This window comes from Balaenoptera acutorostrata, chromosome 20, assembly GCF_949987535.1.
Source record: "Balaenoptera acutorostrata chromosome 20, mBalAcu1.1, whole genome shotgun sequence".
NCBI classification, from domain to species: domain Eukaryota; kingdom Metazoa; phylum Chordata; class Mammalia; order Artiodactyla; family Balaenopteridae; genus Balaenoptera; species Balaenoptera acutorostrata.
Genome location: NC_080083.1, coordinates 52,543,616 through 52,565,196, shown reverse-complemented (window position 1 = coordinate 52,565,196; position 21,581 = coordinate 52,543,616). Strand labels below are relative to the sequence as shown.

Below are 21,581 nucleotides of genomic sequence, written 5' to 3'. Positions count from 1 at the left end.
GGGAGAGAAGAATCAGCAAACTATCATACATCTAATCGGACTTTGACCCGCCCGCTCTGTACATGTGCATGTGCACACGTGTGTGTATCTGGGTGACGCCCCGTGGCAGGGGCTCTCGTGTGAAGATTCTTAGTTCTTGCATCAACTCCATGCTATAAGTGTGGTTTTGTAGATTATTTGCAGATAAGAAAATGCTCATTTAAGGAGCTGCCCAGGAGCCCATAGCAAACCTGTAACAATTTGTTGTGAGCTGAGTGGAGCCCTTTCCACCCACAGGAAAGGGGGATCAGCAGAGCCACAGAGAAGGAGGGCAGGAAGCAAGGGCGTCACCATGCAAAGGGGGAGACCATTCTCTGCTCTGCAAGGGGTGAAAGGAGAGAGTGGGGGACCTCAGCTCAGAGTGTCAGCCCCTCCTTCCTGTCCAGGACCCCTGCACCATTGAGATAGCCCTGCAGGCCGCCCGCTACCTGGGGCTCTTTTCAGCTCGCACACCCCCAGGGCTCCCACTCCCTAGCATCGGTGGGCCTGGAGTTGACAAATGCGTCAGGCAGATCTGGCCACCTGGTCCTGTCCCTACCGCCTTCGTGCATCAGTCCTGCATGCTGCGCCCGAAACCACTCACGTGACCCTTTTTGCTCCAGGCCCGTAAGAGCCATGCCTGCCCACTCAATGAGTCTCTGACCTGGCTCCCCACGGATCCGGGTCCTCCTCTCTTATCTGGGCTCTGCACGGCTGCTGAGACCACTTCCCCACGCCATGGCGGCTGGAGCTTTGCTGTGAGGGGGCTAAAAACGGGTAACGGTTGCATGAGACTGTGAGTGTCACGGGGGCATCCCCAAAGAAGGTGTCATAGTCTGTGTGCCTCTAGGGAGAAGGCTGTCTTTCATTACGTTGTGTTGGGTTGGGGTTGGTGTCTGGAGTCATCTCGTGGAGCAGCCTTGTTGGTCTCCTGGTTCTGAGAGGTGGCCTGTCGGCTCCCGGGGTATTTCTATACAGACAGTCATGTGGACTCTCTCCCAGCCCTGCGGTTTCGCTCATTTTCCTGGTCTAGCAGTACTGACTGGGAGGCTGCGATCAATACACCCTTGCATGTTCCTGATTTTAATGCTCGTCTTGATGCTGGGAACAGCCTCCATCCTCCTCAGTGCATCCAAGTCTGACCTTGACCTCAGTTCAACCTTGGCCCTTTTTGGACCCAGTGCCCTGCTGTGTCCGGTGAATGTCCATTGCTTGTCTGCCCTGGAATGATGGCCAGAATATTCTATATTTCAACAAAAGATTTATCTTTCTACCCATTGAACTAACTTTGGATAAACAGTGACTTTAAAAGACTGGCCAAAACCCTAGATTTGAGAGTTTAAAAAACTGAATTTAGGTCCTGTTGCCCTCAATTTCTTAAGCCAGCTATTTTTACTTCCCACAGCCATCATCTGCCTCTCTGTAAAGTTGTGGTAATAACGCTTCCTGCAGCATGGTTACAGAGATCAGAACTATGGTGTATAAAGCGGTTTTGGAAATTTTAGAGTGAAGGGAGTAGCAGTAAAACCTCATTTCTACCCAGCCCGTCTCTGCTACACTAAAGCCTTCTGTTGCTGATCTGAAAGCCTGGTCTTGTGGCTCAGGAAACTGTACCTTTTGGTCATTTCTACTTTGCCCTTTGTCAAATTTAATTGAAAAGCCAAGCTACATAAACAAGAGGGCTTTTCTGGGGAAGTTATTTCAGAACCTTCCTTGCTTCTCTCCTACTTCAATACCTTTGTCATCTGTATCACACATTTAGAAATTCACTGGCACTGCTCTTGGTACCTGGCCATTAAGGACCATGTGCAAAGGTTCTGGATGCATAAAATGGAGAGACTACCATGATGTGAAACCCAGTGAAGCGGGGGGACAGAAAAAATTTCCCCTAAGAGATGAGGGGTGGCAATCAGCCACCCAAGCCTGCTCCCCGGGGCCACCAGTGCTACAGAACACCTTCAGCCAACTGTGATTCTTATACTCATCAGGATTTTTAGTAGCTTTTAGTACCTGAAAATAGAGAATGTCTTTATATTTCATCTTCGGAGTGGCTATTTCTGCTTTAATTGTTTTTCTTTACATGAAAGTAGATGACCCTTCAGAACTGCGCTTTGCTGCTGAATTCTCATGGAATTTGCAGTTGATCATTGTAATCTGGTTTGAAACTGCCTCTCGGTCACATTTGTCTCGAGGGGTCTGTTTATCTCTGGAGCCCAATATGGGAGAGCTCGTCGACAGCACAGATGCTGCAGTGCTCCTCCATTACACCTGCTCTAAGGCCATCTCAGGGCCTGCGTTCACTGTGTGCTCGATGCTGGAGGAATTACACATTTAATAACACTTGAGGAGCTGTGCCTGGGCCCAGCTGGAAATGTCCTAGCCTGCAATGTTCTTGTAAATTCAGGCGCTGGGACCATCCTCTGAATTAGCTCCTTAACCAGCTTGTAGCACCTGTTTATTTAAGGGCAATCATCCCACTGAGAGACATTTTTTAGTATTTCCGATTGAGACTGAGCATCGTTTACTTCATCCTTCCTTTTCATGATCACCCTGGCCTGAGTTTCCAAGAGATTAAAGTTCTGTGTGTTTCTGAGGAGTTGTTCCTCCCCTCCCCTCCTGGCATCTGGCCTCCGCTACTCACATGGTGTGTGCCTCCCGCAAAGCTCAGAGCTCCCGGAGTGAGTCCTCGATGTGGCCACCATGAGGGTCAGAAGGCATGTTGTTTGTGATGGGGACGCCCACCTTGGGACGAAGGAACCTGCACAGAGGCACAGACGAGGCGAGGCATCCCAGCACTCCAGTGCACTCAGCTGTCCCCGGGCTGGGGAGCTTCCCACCCTCAGGGCACTTCCCCAAGAGTTAAGAAGGTGTGGGCCCCACTCAGGCTGTACTCCCAGCTAAGGGATGAGTCTTGGGCCCCCTCTCATCCCACAAGCATATGTTGAGCACACACTATGTGTCATTATGTGAGGGGCTCCTAAAGGATTCAGAGAATTACCTGAATTTTTTTTTTTTTTTGAGCTCAAACGTCCATTTATTTCAAAGCAGTAATAATTTAAAATTATAAAAACCTTTCCGCCGTCGAACATGTAGAGGGTGAGGTCGGATACAAACAGGAAGGGAGTCAGACGCCCGGCCCTGGAGAGGCCGGGCTCCCTCCGCAGCCGGGAGGGGCGGGTCCTCCAAGTCTCCGCCGCGGCAGGCCTGGTGGCACCACAGTCCGTGGGCGTGAGGGGTGCAGGGGGCTGCGGAACTCGCAGTCCCAGCCCGCGGCCCAGTGCTCGCCCCGGGGGCCGGCCAGGATGCTCAGGAGCTGCTGGCCGGGTTCTCATTACCGGGCGAGCTGAAGGAGGAGGACGAGGAGGAGGAGAAGCTCACACCCGCAAGGCCCGGGGGTGGGGGGCTGGTCGGTGGACGTGTTCTGTCCTCTGAGGCTTTTTTGGCAGACAGGGCAGCTGTCGTGCTGCTCCAGCCAGGGCACGATGCAGCCGTTGTGGAAGAGGTGCTTTCAGGGCAGCTGCCGCAGGCGCTCACCCAACCCGTAGTCGTCCTTGCGCACGGGGCACTCCAGCCCGGAGCCTACATGCTCCTCGGTCACGGGGGTGGTGGGGAGGGCCTGGATTTTCTTTTAGTCTGCAGGCGGGGGGCCCGTGTTTTCAAACTGATTGAGGTGCAGGAATTACCTCAGCCTTAGAGAAGGTAGGCTCAGTCTGGGAAGAAGCAAGGAGAGGAACTCCAGAAAGAGCTACAGGCTCAGAAGGATCATGTGCCGTTTGACTGAAGGGGCAGTGTGCACTGTGGGGGCGCTGAAGTGCAGAGAAGGCGTGCCTTGGGACAAGGAAATCTAATAACAGCACATTAGGAAAGCCCTTTCCTGTTGTCTCAGTGCCCTGATAATCTCCAAGAAATCTGGTCCCAGAGGATCTCTTCTCAAATCACCCATACACCATGTTACTCTACACTTACTGCTACCAAGCAAAAATTACCAGACATGTGAAGAAGGAGGAAAATATGATCCATAATGAGAAGAAAAATAAAATGAGTCCACCGAAACTTACTCTGAACTCTCACGGATGTTAGAATTAGCAGACAAGGACATTAAAACGGTCATTACAAGTCTGTTCCACATAAAAAAGGTCCACTGAGACATGGAAGATATTAAAAGGACCCAACTCAAACTTCTAGAAATGAAAACTATGATACATGACATGAAAAGTATACTAGATGGGATTAACAACCGATTAAACGTTGCCCAAGAAAAATTAGTGAACTTAAAGACATAGTAATAAAAACTCTCCAAAATGAAGCACAGTGAGAAAAGAAACTTTTATAAAACTAAAGGAACATCTTTGAGTTGTGGGACCACTGCAAGTGACCGAATATATGTGTACTGGGGGTCCCTAACGGGGGATGGCAGAAAAAATATTTGAAGAAATAATGGCTAAGACATTTTCAGATTTGATGAAAACTATAAACCCACAGATCCAGGAAGTTCAACAAACCCCAAACACAAGAAACATGAAGAAAACTACACCAGGGCACCTGATAATCAAATTGCTTAAAAAACAACAAGTTAAAAAACTCAGAAGCAGACAATAAGAAAAGGAACAAAGAAGCAAAGATAAGGATGACAGCAGATCACTTGTCAGAAACAGTGACCAGAGGAAGACAGTGGGGCTGCATCTTTAAAGTCCTCGAAGAAAAACCATCAACATAGAATTCTGTACCCAGTGAAAATATCTCTAAAAAATGGAGACAAAATAAGGACTCTTTAAGACATATAAAACTGAAAGAATTCATCACTCGTAGATCCACAGTATAAGCAATGTTAGAGAAAACCCTTTGAGTGAAGGAAAATAATACCCGGAGGAAACATGCATGTACACAATATGGTGAAAAGCACCAGGAAAGAATGCTCCACGGATAAATGTACGGGGTTTATTTTCCTTGTTATTTAAATCTCTTTAAAAGATAATTGACTGTTTAAACAAAAAGTAATAGCAGTGTACTATGGAGTCTATAGCATATGTAAAAGCAAAATGTATGCTAACAGTAACACAAAGGTTGGGAAGAGAGAAATTGAGGAAATACTATTGTTAGGTTCTCTTCACTTCATTGAGGTGATATAATATCACCTGAAGGTGAACTGTGATAAAATGTAGTCCGTAAACTTTAAAGTTATCACTAAAAAAAATTTTTTAACTATAGCCAATTAGCTAACAAAGGAGATAACATGAAATCATAAATATATACAAGCAACACAAAAGAAAGAAGAAAAGGAGGGAAAGGGAACAAAGCATAGATTAGATAAATACCACAAACATAATAAGACAATAGATTTACGCGTAACCATATCAATAATCACAATGTAGATAGTCTAAATACCCAATTAAAAAGCAGAGAGTGTCAGATTGGATTTAAAAGAAAAAAAAAAAGAATAAATTATATGAGCCTGAAAGAAATGCACTTTCAGTGTAAAGACACAAATAGATTAAAAGTAAAAACATATCATGCTACCACTAAGCAAAAGAAGGCAGCAATGCCCCTGTTAGTATATCAAAGTAGGTTTCAGGGCAGAGAATATCACCAGAGACACAGAGGTGTTTCCTAACACTAAAGGAGCCCACCCATCTATGAGAATAGAACAGTCTAAATGTTTATTCACCTAATAACAGTATTTCAAAACACGTAAAATGAAAACTGTTGGAACTGCAGGGGGAAATAGGTAATCCATAATTACACCTGGAGAATCCAGCACTCTCTTCTCAGTAAATGACAGAACGAGTAGACAGGGAACCAGGGAGGTTCTCTCAGACACTTGAACAGCACCATCCACCTGCTGGACGAAGCTCCACACAACTGTAAACCACATGTTCTTTCCAAGTGCCAGGGACGTCCACCAAGATGGACCTCATCCTGCATCATAGAACAAACCACAACACATTTAAAAGAACTGGAATCTTACACAGCGTATTCTACAACCACAGTGGAATCAAATGCAAAATCAAAAGAGGTAATAGGAAAATCAACAAACACTTGGAAACTAAACTGCATACTTTTAAATAAATGATTAAAATATTTTAATTATAAAAGTTTAATAAATAATATAAATATATTGTATAAAATAAAACATAATATTAAAGTATAAATGTTATATAAATAAATGTATAAGCAGCATAAATATGTAAAATCATATTTATTTATAATTATAAGTATGTATAAAATAAGTGGGACTACATCAAACTAAAATCTTCTGCATAACAAAGAAAACAGTCAACAAAATGAAAAAACAACCTTCAGAATGGAAGAAAATATTTACAAACATCTATCTGATATGGGGTTAATATCCAAAATATACTACGATAAGGAACTCTTGCAACTCAAAAAGAAAAAACCTGATTAAAAAATGGTCAAAGGACCTGAATAGACATTTTTCCAAAGAAGACATACAGCTGGCCAAAGCGCACGTGAAAAAGCACTCAACATCACTAGTCATCAGGGAAATGCAAATCAAAACCACAATGAGGTATCACCTCACGCCTGTCAGAATGACTGTTGTCAAAAAGACAAGAGATAACAAGTCTGGCAAGGGTGTGGAGAAAATAAGGGTGTGGAACCCTTGTGCACTTTTGGTGTGAAGGTAAATTGGTGCCGCCACTATGGAAAACAGCATGGAAGTTCTCAAAAATTTAAAAATGGAACTACCATACAATCCAGCAATCTCACTAATGGGTGTATATCCAAAGGAAATGAAGTCGGTAGTATCTCAAAGAGATATCTGCACACCCAAGTTCGTTGTAGCATTATTCACAATAGCCAAGATGTGGAAACAACCTAAGTGTCCATCATCAGATGAATGAATAAAGAAAATGTCACACACAAACACACACACAGTGGAATATTATTTAACCATAAAAAGGAGGGGGAGATCCTGCCATTCATCAACATGGTTGAACCTGGAGGACATTGTGCTAAGTGAAATAAGCCAGACAAGAGAAAGACAAATGTTGTATGATCTCATTCATTTGTGGAATCTTAAAAAAGTCAACTCATAGAAACAGAGAGTAGAATGGTGTTTGTCAGGGGCTGGGGAGTGGGGGAAATGAGAAGATATTGGTCAAAGAGGACAAACTTCCAGCTATAAGATAAATAAGTTCTGGGGATCTAATGTACAGCATGGTGACTAGTTAACAATACTGTATTGTATACTTGAAAGTTGATAAGAGAGTAGATTTTAAGTGCTCTTCTCACTCCAAGAAAAAAAAAGGTAACTATGTGAGGTGATGGATGTATTAACTTGATTGTGCTAATCATTTCACAATACATACTTTAACCATGACATTTTACACCTTAAATATATACATTTTTGTTAATTATACCTCAGTAAATCTGGGAGAATATTTATGTATATTTTATAATGTAATTGATATTTATATACTTTAGTATAATTTGTATATAATTATGAATATTTATAATCATATAAACATTTATATTAATAAGTAAAATAATGAAATAAAACTTTTTAAAATAATTTTTTTCAAAAAGGAGGTCTCAAGGGAAGTAAAAAGTACCTTAAACTGAATAAAAAGGAATATACAACGTTTCAAAACCTGTGGGACACAGCTGAGCAGTGTTGAGAGGGAAACTTCTAGAACTAAATGCATACAATAGAAAAGAAGAAAGACAACATTTAGGCAAAAACACAAGGTACAAAGTGATACATAACCAGGAAAAATATGGGTTATCTTCAGTAATCATATTAATTACATAAAGATCAAATATCTACCTTTCTTGGTCCTGTGCAGATATGACTTTAGACAGATCTAATCTTTCTTCTGATATTTTTCACATACTGTTTTAGGCAGACACAGGGAATAATACACAATTCTGTGTCATAAAAATTATTCCAGAATCTTTCAAGGGAAAAACTTCTCGTGAACATAATTTTTTAGAATGATAAATATGGAAGGTTATAATTATTTATAGTCCTGTAAAGGTAATAAAGAAAGGTTTCAGGGACTTCCCTGGTGGCATAGTGGTTAAGACTCCGCACTCCCAATGCAGGGAGCCTGGGTTCGATCCCTGGTCAGGGAACTAGTTCCCACAAGCATGCTGCAACTAAGGAGCCCATGTGCCACAACTAAGGAGCCCGCCTGCCACAACTAAGACCCGGCGCAACCAAATAAATAAATAAATAAATAAATAAATAAATAAATAAATGTTAATTCCCCTTATTAAAAAAGAAGAAGAAGAAGAAAGGTTTCAAATCACTGACCTCAGCTTCAACCTGAAGATGTTAGTAAAAGAAAAGCAGATTAAACCCAAAGTAGGTAGGAGAAAGGAAATAATAAAGATCACAGTGGAGATCAATGCAAAAGAGAACAGAAAAGCAGTAGAGAAAATCCACTCAACCGAAGGCTGGTTCTTTGAGCAGATCAATAACTGCTCAGACTGATAAGGAAACAGAAGACACAAAACCCCAAATCAGGAATGAGAGAAGTGGCATCACTGAAGGTTCTGGAGACACTGAAGGGATAGTGAGGGAATTTATGGACAACTTGATGCCCAAGCTTTTGATAACTTTGATGAAATTAATTCTTTGAATGACACAAGCTGCTCACTTAAGAAGACAGATAATCTGAATAGCACTGTATCTATTTTAAAAATTGTATTTGTGGTTAAAAACTTTCCTGCAAAGAAAGCTCCAGGTCCAGATGGCTTCACTGGTGAATTCTGCCCAAATGTTAATGAAGAAATATACGGATGGCAAACAAGCATCTTCCCATATCATCCTATGATACTTGCTTTGCCCTGATACCAAAAACCAGACAAGAAAACTACAGACCAGTGTCCTTGGTGAAGATAGATGCAAAAATTGTAAACCAAAATTTAGCGAATCAAATTCAACAATATATAAAAAGGAAAGTACATCATGACCTTGAAGGACTTATTTCAGGAATGTAAAGTTTTTAAAGATTGGAAAACCAATGTAATTTATCATATTAGCAGAAGAAAACCCGTATTATTATCTCAATAGACAGAAAGAAAGCATTTGACAAAAACTAAAATCTATTCCTGATTTTAAATAACACCTCTCAGAAAACCAATAAGGGAACTTCATCAGCATGAAGAATAGCATCTACAAAAAATGCTACAGCCAACATCACACTTAGTGGTGAAAGTCTGAACACTAAGATGAGGAACAAAACCAGGGCATCTGCCTTCATCTCTTCTCTTCAAAGTTTTGCTGGAAGTTCTAGGTAGTTCAATGAGGCAAGAAAAAAAAACATCCAGTTTGGATAGAAAGATGTATAACTGTCTTTATTTTCAAACAGCACAATTCTCTATGTAGAAAATCTGACTGTATCTACAAACAAACAAACAAATACTAGAACTAATAAGTGACCTTAGTAACATTGCAAATTATAAGATCAATACCCAAAAATGAGTCTTATTTATATACACTGTTAACCAATTTATACAAACTGTTAAGAACATTTACAATGGTATCAAAAATATGAAATACTTAGGGATAAATTCTGGCAAAGATATGCAAGACATACGCTGAAAACTACAAACTATTGCTAAGAGAAATTAGAGAAAATCTAATAAATGGAGAGATATTCCATTATCGTGGGTCCTGATCTTAAAATCCATATGGAAAAGCAAAGGACCTAGAATAGCCAAAACAACGTGAAAAAAAAAAATTTAAAGGACAACTACTACCTGATTTCAAGACTTATCATAAATCTACAGCAATTAAGACTGTAGAAGTGGCATCAAAATGGGCAAAATATCAATGGAACAGAATAGAAAGTCAAGAAATAGGCTCACACATATACAGATGACTAATTTTTGAAGTTACAAAGACAGTTCAACTCAGTGGAGATAGAGATAGTCTTTTCAACATGTGGTGCTGGGGCCATTGGACATCCATCTGCAAAAAGTGAACTGCAATCTACACCATGTACCATGACAAAAATTAACTCAAAATGGGAAAATATTTGTGAATCATTAATTTGATTAAAAACTTGTAGTGAGAATATGTAAAGCACTCTCAAAACTCTATATGAAAAGAAACACACAAACCAAAAAAATGGGCAAAAGCTTTGAACATACACTTCATTAAAGAAGTATGATGGCAGATAAGCACATGAAAAGGTGCTGAACATCATTCATCACCAGAGAAATGCAAAGTTAAAACCACAGTCAGATACCACCACATACCTATCAGAATGTCTGAAATGAAAAAGAATGATAGTATCAAGTGTGGGCTGGGATTGGGAGGAACTGAAACTCTCATAAATTGTGTTCGGAATGCAAATGGCACAACCACCCTGGGAGGTTTCTTCACAGTTTCTTATAAAGATTAACATACATACTCAACCATCGAATCCAGTCATCTTACTCATAGATAGTCACCCAAGAGAAATGAAAGCATATGTCCAGACAGAAACTTCTACATGAATGTTTATAGCAGCTTTATTTGTAACAGCCAAAAACTGGACATAGCCTGAATGTCCATCAACAGGTGGATGAATAAGCAAATGGTGATTTATCCATACAATGGAATACTACTCAGCAGTAAAAAAGGGTAAACTAATCCCCAAATAATTATGCCGTGTAAAAGAAGGATACATGTTGTATTATTCCATTTAAACAAAATTCTAGAAAATGCAAACTATAGCCACAGAAAGCAGATTAGTGGAATAGGAGGAAGGATTCCAAAGGGCATAAGGAAACTTTTCAGGAGATAACTTAATTACCTTGATTGTGGGCATGGCTTCACAGGTGTAAACATACATCCAATATTGTCAAATTATATAGTTTAAATATGTGCAGGTTTTTGTATATCACTTATACCTGAATAGAGCTGTTAAAAAATTCAAATAGTAGAATAGTCCACAAAAAAACTGTAATTGTCCTATCTAGATTTTCAATTCAAGAAAGACCAAAAAGAGTGGGGAAAATTGTTCCAGATTAAGACTAATGTTGCATGACAACTAAGGGCAGGTTTTGACTGGATCCTGGATCAAAAACCAAAGGCTAGGGCTTCCCTGTTGGCGCAGCGGTTAAGAATCTGCCTGCCCATGCAGGGGACACGAGTTCGAGTCCTGGTCTGGGAAGATCCCACACACCGCGGAGCAACTAAACCCGTGTGCCACAACTACTGAGCCTGCGCGTCTGGAGCCTGTGCTCCGCAACAAGAGAGGCCTTGATAGTGAGGGGCCTGCGCACCGCAATGAAGAGTGGCCCCCGCTTGCCACAACTAGAGAAAGCCCTCCCACAGAAACGAAGACCCAACACAGCCAAAAATAAATAAATAAATAAATAGATTAAAAAGTGAAAAAAAAAACCCAAAACCCAAAGGCTATGAAGGACATTATTTGAACAATTGGCAGAAATTTGAATAAGGACTGAATATCAGATAATAATATTGTATCAATGTTAAATTTCTTGAGTGTGATCATGGTTTTGTGGTTATGTAAGATAATGTCCTTTTTCTTAAGAAAATTTCCAGGCAAAATGTCATGCTATCTGCAACTTTCAAAAAGTGCAGAAAAATACAGGGGAAAGGAAAGGGAGAAGCAAATGTAGCAGAATATTTTTTATTAACTGTCCTTCAGGTCGTGTGATGGAATCAGCTATCAAAAGCAACATTACACGTAGATGAGAGAGTCCAGAGAATGTGGCAAAATCTACCCTACTCTTGGAGGATGGCGGTGGTTGTCTTTTAATAAATTCCTTAAGTTGTTATCATTTGTTTTTCTGCTAATTAACAAGATTAAGAGAGGGGAGGGACTTCCCTGGTGGCTCAGTGGTTAAGAATCCACCTGCCAATGCAGGGGACACGGGTTCGAGCCCTGGTCCAGGAAGATCCCACGTGCCGCAGAGCAACTAAGCCCGTGCGCCACAACTACTGAGCCTGCGCTCTAGAGCCCACGAGCCACAACTACTGAGCCTGCGTGCCGCAACTACTGAAGCCCACGCCCTAGAGCCCGTGCTCCACGAGAGAAGCCACCGCAGTGAGAAGCCCGCGCACCGCAATGAAGAGTAGCCCCCACTCGCCGCAACCAGAGAAAGCCCGCGAGCAGCAACGAAGACCCAACGCAGACAAAAATAAAATAAATAAATACATTTATAAAGAAAAGAGAGGGGAGACAGTTAAAGATTTCTATAAGCTAGGTTCCAGTTAATAGAGGTTTTTTCATAGACACAGCTAATATGTAATTCAGGCAGACCTTCCCTAGTTACAGCTAATAAAGTTTTATTTATAGTGCCACCAGGGGATTCCAAGGGCACAGTATCACTGAATTTGGAAAAACATTGTGTGTCGGTATAGAGGAAGTACATCCAGATTTGGGGACACAAAGAGCTTCACTGTGTGTGCCAGCTATCCCAGTCCCAAGAAGGAACACATTGTGTGAGTGAAAAGCAGATCAGAGATTAGTGGAGTTTTATTTCTGTAGCTCCCCCCGTCCTCCCCACATCTGTGCTAGTTCTCCTTCTCGGTCTCAAAACTTCTGCTGTTTTCTCTGCATAGTGATTTTATCCCAGCTAACTGACTCTGACGTTCACAGCCTCTCTTCCTGCACCTGTATCCCCCCTCTTTCCCACCCCCCCGCTCCCAGCTCGCAGTTGAAAAAGTGAGCAGGGTTAACTTCCTCTCCCATCCAAATATGATTCACGTCACCCAAATTGGAGTGTGATCAGGTGGGCCAGAAGATCTGCCATCCAGAACCTGCTTTCTTTTTTTTTTAATTAATTAGTTTATTTATTTATTTTGGGCTGTGTTGGGTCTTTGTTGCTGCACGCGGGCTTTCTCTAGTTGCGGTGAGCAGGGGCTACTCTTCGTTGCGGTGTGCAGGCTTCTCATCGCGGTAGCTTCTCTTGTTGCGGAGCACGGGCTCTAGGCACGTGAGCTTCAGTAGTTGTGGCACGTGGGCTCAGTAGTTGTGGCTTGCTGGCTCTAGAGCACAGGCTCAGTAGTTGCGGCGCATGGGCTTAGTTGCTCCGCGGCACGTGGGATCTTCCTGGACCAGGGCTGGAACCCGTGTCCCCTGCATTGGCGGGCGGATTCTTTTTTTTTTTTTTTTTTTTTTTAAATACTGTCCTTTCTTTTTTTTTTTTTAATTTATTTATTTATTTATTTATGGCTGTGTTGGGTCTTCGTTTCTGTGCGAGGGCTTTCTCTAGTTGTGGCAGGCGGGGGCCACTCTTCATCGCAGTGCGCGGGCTTCTCACTATCGCAGCCTCTCTTGTTGCGGAGCACAGGCTCCAGACGCGCAGGCTCAGTAATTGTGGCTCACGGGCCCAGTTGCTCTGCGGCATGTGGGATCTTCCCAGACCAGGGCTCGAACCCGTGTCCCCTGCATTGGCAGGCAGATTCTCAACCGCTGCGCCACCGGGGAAGCCCGGCAGGCGGATTCTTAACCACTGCGCCACCAGGGAAGCCCCTGGAACCTGCTTTCTTAATGGTCCAATCACGGAAGGCAGGGCAGCCCGCGGGGCTGGTCCTATGACAAGCCGGGGCAAACATACCTCCTGTGCTGGGAGTTTGTGTCCTGAATGCCTTGTTCTTACAGTTTTTATTTTAATAAGATATATTTTTTTAATCATAATTTTATATTTACAGAAAACGTAAGACGATAGTAAATAGAGTTCCCATATGTCCCACACCCAGTTTCCCCTGTTGTCAGTACCTTACATTAACATGGTACAGCTTGGTAAGAAAGTGGCGGCCTCCTATAGAGCCCACGCCAATGAGCAGTCGCCAGAGCCGCCACTGCCAGTATCCCTGTCTCCATGTGAGCCATAGCTGCCCCCTGCCTCCCAGGGGACCTTCCAACACTAGCAGGAAGGAAGGAAGGGATCATCTACAATCCCCTACCATGGATTCTCTGGGACAACGAAAATGTCCCTTATTTGTAAAGAAGCCTTGGAATTTCCCGGAAAAGATGGAAAACATGGATCAGAGAAGGATGAGCAACTCTCCCAAGTTCACTCTGCTGACTGGTGATCAAATCTGGGTAAGAATTCCCATCTTCATTCAAAACTCAGAGCCCTTCTATATGCCATACCACAGCGGGGCATATGCAGTCCATTCATCAATGAAATTCCCATTTTTTGATTATTCACCTTTGATTATTCCACTGCAACTTCCTTTCTAATGACTAACAGTTTAAAAGGAGGACCAAAACTCTACTTTTCTCTGAAATTCTGTATTTTTAGATAAGTCCAAGGACTTGGGATTCAGTGTGAAAAAGAAATAAAAGAAGCTGCTCCATTAAAAAAGCAACAACAGCAGCAGTAAAACATGGTACATTTTTTACAACTAAGGAGTCGACATTGATACATTGTCATTAACTAAAGTCTACACTATTCAGGTGTCCTCAGTTTTAACCTCATGCCCTCCTGCTGCTCCAGGACCTCTCTCGTACCCCACATGACATGCAGTCATCCCATCTCCTCCGCCTGCTCGTGACCGGACGGTCTCTCAGACTTTCCTGGTTTGAATGACCCTGACGGTTTAGAGGAGGCCTGGGCAGGGATGTGCAGACTGTCCCTCTGCTGGTTTGTCTGATGTTTTTCTCGTTGTTAGTCGGGCTTGTGGGTTTGGGGGAGGGAGAACACAGAGGAAAAGTGCCCTTCTCATCACATCCCATCAGGGTCCGTGCTCTCAACATGACTCCTCACTGTGGCTGGGCTCTTGGTCACGTGGTTGAGGTGTCCCTTGGTCACCTGGCTGAGGTGTGTCTGTCAGGTGACACTGCTGGGAAGTTCCTCTTTCTCCCCATTCCATCCTGTTCTCTTTGGGGTGCCATCACTGTGATGCGCTGAGATTTTTTTTTTTTTTTTGCATGACCTGCTTTATGTCTGTTGTTGACCACTGTTCCTTTATTCACCTTCATGATCTATTTAAAAACTGAATCGCATTTTTTTAAAATAAATTTATTTATTTATTTGTTTTTATTTATTTTTGGCTGCATTGGGTCTTCGTTGCTGCGCACGGGCTTTCTCTAGTTTCAGCGAGCGGGGACTCCTCTTCCTTGTGGTGGCTTCTCTCGTTGCGGAGCACGGGCTCTAGGCACACGGGCTTCAGTAGTTGTGGCACATGAGCTCAGTAGTTGTGGCTCGCAGGCTCTAGGGTGCAGGCTCACTAGTTGTGGCACACGGGCTTAGTTGCTCCACGGCATGTGGGATCTTCCCAGACCAGGGCTGGAACCCGCGTCCCCAGCATTGGCATGCAGATTCTTAACCACTGTGCCACCAGAGAAGTCCCATGAATCTCATTCTTTTAATTTCTTTTTTTTATTATTGATTGAGTCTGATTTTATAAGGCTTAGTATTGGAATTGTTTTGTTTTGCATTTCTGGGACTTTCTAACATTCCTTCTTTCAGTTTGCCCCCTATTGAGCCAACTGTCCTGCTGCCCCATCTTGCAACTACCTACAAATGGACAAAGGGACTGATTCGCTGTCACCACGAACTGTCTTGTCAGTCACACGGTGTTGAGTGGCAGCCAGGCCTGGCTTCCTGTGAAACTCCCGCCCAAAGTCTGGCTTGCTGTAGGCACTTCCCACCTCCTCATTTTAATGTAAATAATTTAATTGCATTGATGGTCCATTTAATTTCTAAACTATAGGTTATAGAACACAAAACAAAATCACAGCGTTAGAGAACACAGTTTGCAAAGACCCACGTTCACCCAGAAGCTGTAGTCAGCAAGGCTGTGCTGTGTGAGTGATTCCGGGTGTCGTTTTTATTTTTTGGTAAAATAGAACTGTTGTGCAGAGTGGCCTCTTCTTAGCCGTCATTCTGGTTAAATGAGGTGGCTGCTTTTCAGAAGCGCTGGGGGTGGGTTTTACTCTGGGGAGAGGTTCAGATCCACCCTCCTGGGGTCCCTGGAGAACTGTGGGCCAGCAAAGCAGAGACCCCACCCTGCCACGTCCAGACAGGTCTGCCTGTCCCAACACTGCTTTAGCCTCCAGGACCACCCACCTGGGAGGAGGCCAGGCCCTGCTAGGCGTACACATTGATGATGATGACGGGCCAGGTTGCAGCTGGGTATGTATGTGTCTGTCTGGCTGACTGGCAGGAGGGAGGGAGGGAGGCAGTTGTTCAAATGGCTGTTGTTGCCAAGAGTGAAGTGAAAAGCTGAAGGAGGACGCAGGAGGCTTTCACCTGCCCTCCCCACGCAGGCCACTCGGCCCTGCACAGGCAGATTGGACTGGGTGCTGCCAGGGAGGTGACAGATCACCCTTTTGCAGGATGAATGGGTCCAGTGACTCAGGCTGCAGGGGACTTCCTGGTGCATCAGTCCATCGCTGAGGGCAATCCAGAGGCTAAAGGGCCACGTGATTAATTGTCAGACTGTGCTGACTCACTAGCTCTGCAGTGCTGATTCCAGTTGGGGTTGGGAGAGGTGGGCAGGGGCTAGTCAGCCAGAGACCATAGCCCACATGACCAGGTCTCGGAAGTTTTATAAAAGGGCAACCACAGTTTGGATGTGTGGAGAATGAATAAGAAACTAGTAAAGAGATTACATATAGCAGTGGAGGAGATTTGTTTTAAAACCTCCATCTAATTTAATATTTATTTTCATTTTGTACCCAGATGTCACATTTTCTACTTTAAGATATGATCATACTGACTCCGCCACCCCTTACAGGGACAGGGGATGGACAAAAGCTTCTCAATCTATACCTTTCTGTAGCATTTTGATTTTTGAGCCTTTAAATACATTTACAAATTTTGTTCTGTTTTGGCTGCACCAAGCAGCTTGTGGTATCTTAGTTTCCTGACCAGGGATTGAACCTGGGCCCACGGCAGTGAAAGTGCCAAGTCCTAATCTCTGGGTCACCAGGGAAGTCCCTGCATTTACAAATGTTAGAACACATACAGAAAAGTAGATGGAAGGCATAAAAACATTCATGTATACCAGTGATTTTCCCACTGATATCAGTTATTTCAACATTCACGGTATCTCTTCATTCTGAAGAGATTCTGCTCTTCAACACAAGAGCATCTGACGAGAATATTTAAAGTAATAAACCATTTGTTGGAAAATGAAAACCTGTATGTATTTAACTATCTTGCTACACTTGGCAAGTGGGAAGGCCGTTGTGCTGAGGCTTTGAGGCGTGCAGAGGGACGTGCGTCTTTAACTGCCTGTGACTGTGCTTTTGGGTTTGTGAAGGACGGTGAGCTCTTGTGAGCAGTGAGCAGAATCCTTGCTCTGGGATTATTTTCTCAGGCACTACTAGTTTTATGGCCACGTGCCATTGTTAAAACTCTGGATGTATAAACAGTTCAACGTAGTCCTACATCTGTCTCCAGACGATTCTAATGTTCTGGTAGCAGTGGGTCAAGGTGCACTCCGGTGCCGCTGTCTCTTGTGTGAACCCGGCTTACCTCTGCGGCATCCTTTCCTCATCCCGAGGACTGAACTCTGCAACCCGAGGACAGGAAACAGGACCCTCCCTCTGTGTGATTTTCTCCATATTCACATCAGAACATGAGTGGCTGCGTCCACTGGCGACACTGCTCAGGACTGTCCTGCCAATTGCGCCTCATTTGATGCGTCATGCCTGGTGGTCTGTTGGTCTGTGCTCAGTTTGTGTCTTCCTGCTCCCCAGGAAACAGACTTTATAGTCTGCATTAAGGAGAATGAAGGTGGGATCTCCCCCACAGCGTCCTTTGCCAGAATATTCCGAGGGGGAGCACCTGCCCTCCCGTGGTGAACTTACCCTTGCAGAAGCCAGGGTCTCTGGTTGGGCTCGTCCTGGTCTCTGCTCCCTCATGAGATCTGCTTGCAAACTGCATCTTCAGCTGCTTCCACAAGGAACTATGTGCTTGCTTCCCCTTCTGCTTTTCTTCTCTTCCTTGCCTCCCTCCCTTTTCCCCATGTTAAAAATATAATTCCATGAAATCCCTGAGACAGAAGCATCAGAGCTGTTGGGTGTGCAGTGGGGGAGGGGCTTGCTTAGGAAAAACCATTTCATAGTCGTGCTCTTCCTCGCCTCCACCCTCTTTCTACCCTGGCCTTAATATGTCAAATCTGTAGCTTGATCTGGGGGAAAACAGACACAAGAGGGGACCCTTGGAAAGCGGCTGTGTGGAGGAGTCTGGGCTGCCAGAGCCCTGTGTCTCTCTGGGAGCTTTCCACTGGCCTGTGCGTGCACCGCATCTGTGGCCTGCATTTCTGGGCCTTTGTAGTTTCAAGGACTGTTTTTTCTTCCTTATAAGGAGGTACTTGGCCAAGTCAAGAGGGCAAGCAGGTGGCTGGTGGCCTGTGTCCCAGCATCCTCAGAAGTCAGAGCCCTGCAGGTCCCTGGCTCCCCGGCCGCGGACAGGGCTGTGATGGCTGATGGGGTGATTCTAAACCAGTTCATAAAGGACACCTGCTGAGACCTGAGAGTGAGGATGGACAGGACCAGAGAGCATTATTGTGGTTCCCACCTGCATGGCAGCCTCGTCCAGACAGAGGTCTTTCAACATGGACAAGATAATTGCCGTTTCCGATACTGAAGACCTATTAAAGTTATAGCTTCACATACTCCCACAGGTGCCTCAGCTTCCGAATTAGCAGGATATGACTTAGTGACACTTCGTTACTCTATGATGAAACGTGTGCCATGAGCTTCACTGTAAATGTGTGGGCCTGGATTTGACTTTTGGAATCTCTGGTTTCAAAACAAAGGACATTGGCGTTATTCTCAGATGCAGCGCCTAAGCCCTGTCCCTGGACGTGGGCACTGCACTTCAGGCACCAACTGAGTGCTCCCTCCCAGCCCCTTCTGGACGAGTCTCTGCAGAGGGCATCAAGCTGATACCTTTTAGTCCATTTGTCAAAACCTTCATTCAAAGTGAGGAGGCATCCCTTATGGGAGCAACTTGAAAGCCGCATGCTTTATTGGCTTCCCTGGCTCTTGGGGATTATTATCCTGCTAACCTGAGCCCCTGGTGCCTCTGCTTCCTGACCAGCCCCTCCCTCTCGCTCAATTCCCACTTAAACAGCTGAGTCCATTCGCCACCTTATTAGTTTATTGACGTGAGGAAGAAACACCTCATTATCAGAGCACCCTGAGAAGTGGGCCAGCGTGGGAGAGAGGGGGTCAGGGCTCCGGGCTGCAGTAAACAGCAGGTTCTGTCTGCAAAGCCTCCCTGCCCCTGAGAGGGCTTCACACAGGACGTGCCCCTGGGCCAGCGGTGCCCTGCAGAGGTAGAGATGTATTGCAGTGTGTAACTTTCTCCTTTTATTCTCAGAAACTCAGATCTTAAAATTCCAGTTCTCTCTTCTTGAATGGCCTTTTTCCCCTAGAGTGGAGCATGCTGGGAGCTGATGGAATTCAATGTCTCCCTGTGGACACGTTACCCTAAATCACTAAGCAGTTTTTCTGGGTATTGATCCAGGGCACGTCCCAGCTTGAAAGGCGCAAGGAGAGGCGCGTGGGCCCCGGGCTGATGCGGGAGGGAGGATGTGTGCAGAAGCTGCAGGACGCAGACGGTCTCCAAAGAAGCCATCCAGCAGCCAGGGCACCCCCATTCGGCAGGTACCCAGAAGGTGCTTTCGAGAATGCCTTGGAGCTGCTGCACTTCTGAGAGTGTGTGAGATGCCAGCCCTTTTCCCACAGCCAAGGAAAAATGTGTCTCGACACAGCAGTCGGAATTATTTTTTCAGATGAAAATTGGACTTGAGAGGAGAAAATGATTAAGGCATAAAATATTCATTGCACATTCGTTTGTTCACACATCCCAAGAAGAAAACGAAGCCCCTTCCCGGAATTGCGCTCACTGTTTCTCCTGTGTCTCTCTCCCCAGTCGTGCCAAGCTGACCTGGTGAAGGACAACGGCCACAAGTACTTCCTCTCGGTCTTGGCAGATCCGTACATGCCAGTAAGGACCAGCTCTGGTGACACGTCTCCCGGGGACTCTGGGGAAGGTTGCTCCACGCAGAGGGGCCCGCGGGGTAGCAGGAGGGGGTCCGCTTTCACCCCAGCTCTGCCTCACTCAGACGGTGCCCTTTGCTTCCCAGCATATTATTTCAGTAGCTGCTTCCCTGAGTAAAGAGTCACAGTGAAACTTGATACACAGGCTGGTTTTTTGTTTACGTGAGTCCATTTTCCGAGCATATCTTTGCAGTGAAGTAGAATCCACTCTGCCTCACATCCTGTCAGCCAAGTTAGATCAATGAGTACTTGTACATCCATAGTATGGCAGTTCCTTTGCCCAGTGCAGGTTCTGGACATGACAGGAGGCGGTTGCACCTTCTCAATCAGGAAGGAAAGCCGGCGGGGGAAAGAAGAGATTGAAAATTTAAATTTTAAATATATTTTATTGTATTAAGTTGTTTAAAAATTAGTAATCCATAAATAGCATATAGAATAACTTCCTATGTGTTTTTTAAATTAATTTCTATGTTCCCTACCTCTAGCTCCTAGCATAGTAAAAAGAACAAAATAGACACCCTAAATAATTACTTAATATAACTTATTTTTATCAGAATGTTTAATTAAGTCTAACAGCTTGTTCACACAGTCTTAGGTGGCTTTGGTTGTGTAAAGGAACTTTTGTGTGTAAATTCACCCTCTAGTTGGTTTTCTGAACTAAATGACAATAATAAAAAAACAAACACATTTTTCAAAATACAGAAAACGTCAAAAACAGGATTGTTATGAAAGGTAAGTAGAACTTGTGTGTTTTAACTGAAGTGTGGTTTTTAAACATTATCATAGGCAGTTAAAGTTTAGACTTTATACAAATGTTGGAAATAATCACTTCCCTGTTCTTCAGGGTAAGATACAAATCAAACAAATAAGACATCTAAGCTGATAAAATGCAGTAAAATGGTGAGCGAAGCCGGCACAAGTGGGCCCCACTTCAGCTGCAAACACATTGAAGTTTTGAGGACATAGATCTGAAAGAAAGGAAAGGAAATCCCCAAATGCCAAAAACTGATGTCAGAGGAGGGGCACGGTGGGACTCACAGGCAGACCTCACAGTGACCCTGGCGCTCCAGGCGCATGCAGCCCCGAGTCTGCATGGAGGACACGGGCCTGTGGGGCGAGCCGCCCACTCACCAGACAAGGACGAGAAGAGCTGGTCCTGTCTGTCCACGTCTGGACGGAAAGTCAGGAAAGGCCTCCGTGAGAAACAGAAACCCCCCGTTGCAGGGGTAGCTGCCAGCTAAGAGAGGAACGTGAAATCTCCAGAGCCTGCCTGGAAGCGGCAAAGGCTAAACCTTTCTGCAGGGACACCTACGAAGCCAGGGTACTGAGACTCGTGCCAGGAGCGCTGGCCTGCTCCTAACCCACGTTCAAGGGACATAAGCAGAGCTGGCACGTAAGAGGGTTGGCTCCCCAAGAATTGAAACTAATAGGATTCTCTGAAAAAGACTGACAATCAATACAAATAAGTATCTTTAAAATTACTGAATAACCAATTTGTTTTTAATTACATCCAAAAATAAACTCTTATGTTGTTTCCTCAGAAGTACTTTTGTGACTATTATAGAAGAACAATGTATTCTATCCTTTTTACTCCTCCTCAAAAAATGACCA

At 44.2% G+C, this 21,581-nt stretch overlaps 1 protein-coding gene across 5 annotated transcripts in view; it reads left to right on the top strand.

The window, feature by feature from the left end:
* Nucleotides 1–21,581, top strand: part of RPTOR (regulatory associated protein of MTOR complex 1) — a 347,491-nt gene that overhangs the window by 273,578 nt on the left and 52,332 nt on the right. For all 5 annotated transcript variants that reach the window (XM_057536142.1, XM_007185837.3, XM_007185836.3 and 2 more), the window contains one exon: nucleotides 19,843–19,917. In XM_057536142.1, coding sequence (XP_057392125.1) covers nucleotides 19,843–19,917 — 75 coding nt within the window. The remainder of the gene's footprint in view (nucleotides 1–19,842; nucleotides 19,918–21,581) is intronic.